Source organism: Chaetodon trifascialis, chromosome 1 (assembly GCF_039877785.1).
Source record: "Chaetodon trifascialis isolate fChaTrf1 chromosome 1, fChaTrf1.hap1, whole genome shotgun sequence".
Taxonomy (NCBI): Eukaryota; Metazoa; Chordata; class Actinopteri; order Chaetodontiformes; family Chaetodontidae; genus Chaetodon; species Chaetodon trifascialis.
The window spans coordinates 29439449-29445448 of NC_092056.1; the positions used below are offsets into that span (position 1 = coordinate 29439449).

The 6000-nt window shown below is 41.9% G+C and overlaps 1 protein-coding gene across 8 annotated transcripts in view; it reads right to left on the minus strand.

The window, feature by feature from the left end:
* znf536 (zinc finger protein 536) overlaps nt 1-6000 on the minus strand; it is a 223851-nt gene that overhangs the window by 72443 nt on the left and 145408 nt on the right. For all 8 annotated transcript variants that reach the window (XM_070964539.1, XM_070964512.1, XM_070964521.1 and 5 more), the window contains one exon: nt 3424-3582. In XM_070964539.1, the coding sequence (XP_070820640.1) occupies nt 3424-3582 (159 nt within the window). The remainder of the gene's footprint in view (nt 1-3423; nt 3583-6000) is intronic.

The window sequence follows — 6000 nt, forward strand, 5'->3', positions numbered from 1 at the left end:
ATTAGGAGGGAGATACACGAAGAAAGAGGAATGGAGGGGTGAGAGGAATGGAGAGGGAGATCACAGGTCCCTCTTGATTCATCCTGATTACAAGGTTAGGTTAAGGTTAAGTGACATGGGCAAGTCCTTCCTCTCCTCTTTCTCTTTCTCCCTCTCTTTGTCTCCCCCTCTCCTCATTTAAAGGTGAGCAGGGACTCTTATTGGTTATGCGGCCCTGCCTGAAGTTATGTGTGGCTATTGTCAAGAGCGAGGACCTTTTTATTTTTTACACACAGCTGCTTACTGCTAAATAGTGCCTTGTCCAGAAGGGGACAATCTGGGCCTCTAATTGCTGTCACTGAAGCCTAGATTCATTATGTGACTTTCCCATTAAAATGTGAGCATTAATTTGTATAATGAAATATCACCCTCTGCAGTGTGTTCATTAGCTGTGGCCCCACACTGTAGCTCCACAGCCGCACAATGTTAGCTACCTAGAAAACTGTGGTTAATTTTGCTAATGGATATTTTCCCACTCACTGTTCAAGAGGAAATTAATACTGTAACATTAGCTCTTTAACTTTTGGAGAAATTTAAATTCACTTCATTCCTTTCAAGCTGGTGTTAGCCACTCATTAATCTCAGCGTTGTGTTGCACAATGCTGCCTCGACCGAAACTCTATTGTGTCACTCACATTGCATTAGGATGAAGGGGAGCTTGGCTGTCATCTGTGAATTTCTGTGCACTGTCACCAGAGCCCAGAGAGGATCTTTAGCCACTGTAAAAGTCATCTTGTAGATGTAATCAGGATGTCACAGTGGAGATGGTATGATTAGGTTATAGGAATGATTTAAAGGCCACATGTTGAGGATGCATCAAGCTGTTTTTCTCTACATGTGCAGAAGACTATGTGAAAGCTGTGTTTAGATAGGCCCACGTCCAGAGATACATTCCATTCCACAAAACAACATCCTTAGCAACTTTTCTCACTTTTGCTTGTGGATGCAGAGGGCTCAAGATTAAGACTTTTATTTTATTGTATGCCTGAGATATGAATGGATAAGTGTGGATGAAATGTGGATTGAAATTAGATGGGCTCATCCGTCTGTGTGTGTTTTGCCAAATGATTTAACGCCAGGCCTGGGTTGAGGTCTCTGCTTCCTCCATGATAAAATATGGCCCTCATGGGTATCCTTACTGTACTACTCAAAGCAGACATAACTCACCCTTCTCACCACCCGACAACAGATGCCTCCCAAAAACCACCACCACCCCTGGCTGTGACCTGGATGCACTATTTAACAAGGGGATCCTGATTATGTAAATATAGACCAGAATGCTACAGTACAAAGCTTTTCCTCTTGTTCCTTTCCAGATTTGAGGTACAGTCTGTGCATTGTATTTTTAGGAAAGCAAATGGACTCACACTGATGAAATGAAACAAAAAGATCTGGAGGGTTGGACTCAGCTTTTCAAGAACATCTTGAGGAATTGAGGAGTAGAAATATTCGACAGACAGAAAGTAAAATGACTAAAAAGTATGATTTTTTTTCTGTATTTTGTTCACATGATTGTGACACTAACAAAAATCTATTCTATTTTCAGGAAAGCAAAGTCTTTGTGTCAAATGTGACATTATACTCACTATGATATATACTAAAAAACAAAAACCCTACAGACACCTCTGGTAGAAATGTTATTTTGTGAACAAGGACTAAAGCCTTTAGCTGTCAGTTACAGGTATCCCAACCCGTTCTCATTCCCAGAGCATCAGACTCTTCGTCACACCCTTGTGCAGATGCATGAGGTTCTCTTCAGTGTCCGTATGACACAGCAGGCTTCCAGGTGAGGATTGTTGTACAATATTGGTACATTGTGAATGCTTTGACTGCACAAATGCTGCTCACTCACTTCCTCCCTGCAAACGTCCAGTTATGGCTCCTCTAACAAAGTGAACAGCCTGCACTTGATCAATATACATTCTCTTAACAATTACTAAAATTTTTGTTTCATTGCTTAAGTCAATTTCTAAAGTCTCTGCTTGGGGAAGTGTTGGTAAAATGAGACCTGTTCCAGCCTCCAAATAAATGTGATGGTGTTCTGCTTTTCTCTCTCTTCATGTAGCAGGGTGGAAAGTTGGGGTGTGGGAGGGTGGTGCGCTGGTATGCTGCCTAACCCTAACCATGCCTCAGCCATATTTATTTTCCATATCCACAATCTTTCCTAACCTTAACCGTAGATTGGAAGTTTTCCAAATATCACAATTTACTCTTTCCAGTTTAGGAACACTAAGTCCCTTTGAGACCAACCTAGAGGTGGAAAATCACCGTACAAACTTACACTTACACCAGGCCCACCAGCTAGAACCAGGCGTCCTTGTTGTAAGGTGACCTCTGTGTGGTCTAATTGTGACTTTAACCTGGATAGTCAGTGGGGCGTTTGTACCTTGCAGAGGGTTAGAACCCTGGCTACTGTCCACAGTCCACATCATTACTCTGACTGCAGCCGTAACCTCTCACTAACAACCAGCGGACAGATTGTCACAGAAGTGCCTGAGCCCCGGTTGGTGAGATGTATGGGCAGAGCTCAGAGGGTTAGGATGCTTGACTGAAAAATAAAGCTAAATCTATTAGACACATCCTCTCACGCATATCCCTAAACTGTGGACAGGCTGGCTTTGTTTTGGCTTGAAAGTTATTGAGAGTTAGCGAGTGTGAAATTGCCCTCTGAGTGATGTCATCAGAGGACACTGAACCCTTGTTGTGTTAATTAGAGCTCAATGAAATGATGTGTATGAAGAAACAGAATAACAACGGCCTTAAGCTTCAATGAGGGACATTGTCAGGAAAGGCATATTCCTACATGTAAATAGTTCATTTATTTGTCTTTATGTCGACTTGAATAAAATGCAGAGCAGTCAGACATCTGATTAAGACTGCACAGAAAATATCTGTGGACTGCACAGGATAATGATCGAGGTGAGAATTGCAGTATGTGTTACTGATGAACTGGGATCACTGGGTTCTTATGGTACTGCTTATTTTCAGGACATTGTGATACTGTGATTTTGGAAACTGTGGCCATCTGTGCACTTACGATGGAGGTAGTTTGTACTGTAAGTAGGTCTTTTTTCTTCTTTCCTTTCTTGAAATTTCTCTTAACATAATACATTTCAGTGTGGACAGAGGACAGACACAACAAATGCAGTCTAAGTACAAAACTAATATGCAATCAATTAATTTGCATCGTATCCATCATATCAGATGCAGATAGACTCCAATACCTGATTAGGCCAATATTCATAAACCAATATGTCAGGCTAACCCCAGAAGGAATGTCAGTACAAGTAGTGAAGTAAATTTTGCATGAAGCATAATAAATGTTTAATTGCCTGAGAAATGCAATCTATGAATTGCAGAAGTGATATCCGTGGATGTACTGACCTGTGTGTATCCGCAGATGGACTTTGAGATGATGGGAGGTGCGGAAGGATTTGCCACAGTAGGGGCAATCCTTGGAGGACGAGGCCAGACTCCGCTCACGATGCTGGGACAGAGACGGCTGAATGCTCCCTGCTGCCTTCCCCAAGTCCTCCCCAACATCTGGAGCACACACAGAGACAGCACAAGGAGGGAGAGACAAATGGAAGGTGTGTTGAGTGCCACTTCAAACCAGCCCTCCACACATTACAACACAACACATTTTTTTTCCCCTTCTCCTCTGTCTGTCTCTCATTGTCCCACGTTTCCCTTGCTCAAATGTGCGAACGCCACACAAAGTCAAACGCATCAAACGGGTTCACGGGCCGCGCTATTTTCCTCCCTGACAGAACGCTGACAGTTCATAAGCTTTTCAGTTTCTTTAGAAACACCATAGTCCTGAGATACACCCCCCCCAACTCAAACACACACACCCTCAACACCACCACCGCCTCTCCTTTCTCCTCGTGTTTTTCTTTTTTATCCTTTCTATCATCATCATTCCTATTAAGCATATGCTGGATTGCAGTGAAAATTAACAATGCAAAATAAGACAGACAGGAGAAAAAAGACAGAGATACATTTGGCTATGTCAGCATCGCAGGATCTCCTCGCATCTCTTCCTGCGACCTGATTTTGACAGGTAGCTGTCAGAGATATGATAGGGTGATAACGGTTTTGACCCCGCCCTCTGCCGCTTCCTCCGCACGCCAAAAAACGATGATGCACAGTTTAGTGCAACAGCAGTCTGTTATCAACACAATCACCTCCTGAATATGAATCTAAAATGACTGACGACAACCTGGGAATGTGTTGACAGCAGCATAATCTGAGGTGAAGGTGTCATCATCAGATTGTACACAGTGGCCTTGTTGTAAGGATGGTTAAAAGCCTGTGATGTGCTGACAGTCATGAGTGCAGAATTTAAAGGCCTGAGCAACACAGTTAAGTTCAAAACACAGGGAAAAAAACTTGAAAGAAACAAAAAGGAATACACAACAGATGCTTGATATGTCTTGTATCTTGTAGCTGTTAAATTAAAAATATCTGTACCAGTTCCAATAGCATTTGATGGACGTCACTGTGCAGGAGGTTCAACATCAACCCACACAATGCACAACTGTTTGTTTTTTTGCTTCTTTTTTCACGCAGGCTGCTGTATCTATATCAACATTTTTTCATCTGAGCGCACTGGTAGGCAGCGGAACTCACCAGCGTGAGAAGTCACGAACTTTGAAGTTGTAAGCAACACTGACACTGATCTCTTTTTTGCTGAGGTGAAAGAAAAGAAGTGCACTGACAGATGCACAGAGGAAATATAGCCATGACTGATTTTGTCTGTGGTAGTCATGGCTTTGTTTCATCATAGACACGCACAGATTCTGTGACCTCCACGGAGAAAAAAAAAAAAAAATTTAGCATGTCACTATGCATGTGACCCAAAGAAGCACGGATAGAGTTAAAAATGTTATTTATTTTCTAATCTGGCACATGATTTGGTATGTGCAGGGGTGGGGGGCAGAAAGAAAGAAAGAAAAAGAATCAAAATCGAGCAACCCACTTAGGCAACCATGCCGCACAATAAGGAACATTTTTTAACAGTAGCCTAATCTTTTCTTTTCTGTCGCCCCCCTCCCGCCTGATTCCACCCCTCCTCTGTCAGGGAGTCAAATAAGGTTTACAGAATGGAAAGACCCAAGTCAGCAAGTCCTCTTCCACACTGACACTAAACACACAACTCCATTCAGCGACACTGCTATCAGGCTGAAGGCTATTTATCACAACTGAAACTGAAAGGCAACCTAAATGTAAGTCTGTGACAATACTCAGATACTAAATACCAGCTGCCTCTGCTTGGGCTTGGCAACTGTGTGGTTTAATGCTGCGTTCTAGTGAGGAGAAAGAAGCCAGGAGACAGTTAGGTTTTAAAAGCAGATGTTAAACTGTGGATCTTGAATTAAAATTATCTTGCTTTTCACATAATTTTACACAAGACGTGATGTTAGACAGAGAAGAAGGAAGAGATGACTGAGAAAAAAGAAAAATCTTATACAGAGGGGCATTTAACAGGGCCGTCCATTACTTCCATGTGTATAATGATAGGGACTAGAGACGGGCCAATCAAAAATGAAATTTAAATGGCAACTAATAAAATTTGTAGAGTTGTTCAAATGGAACATTGAAATGGCATTTCATGTCCTTAAATCCACTTCAAAACTGCAGCATTTTCAAGGAAATTTTGTATATCACGATGACTATTGTAGCCTGGATGATAGAACACATTGCATAGCTTGATGCAAATTAGACTAAACACAAATTGTATGTAAAATATCACAGGTGAAAATATAATTTCCTGCATAATTTCAGTACTGCGTGAACACATCAGCTGCGCCCCCACCCTATTCTTTTGCATTTTCATTTGAATGCATTTAAAAGATGGCCTGTAGACAGAAAATAAATAAATAAAAGCGAGTACAATTCCCCCAGTGCTTGGTCCAGGACTGCACCATACTGTAGCCATAGTTGCCTCCTCATAAACAT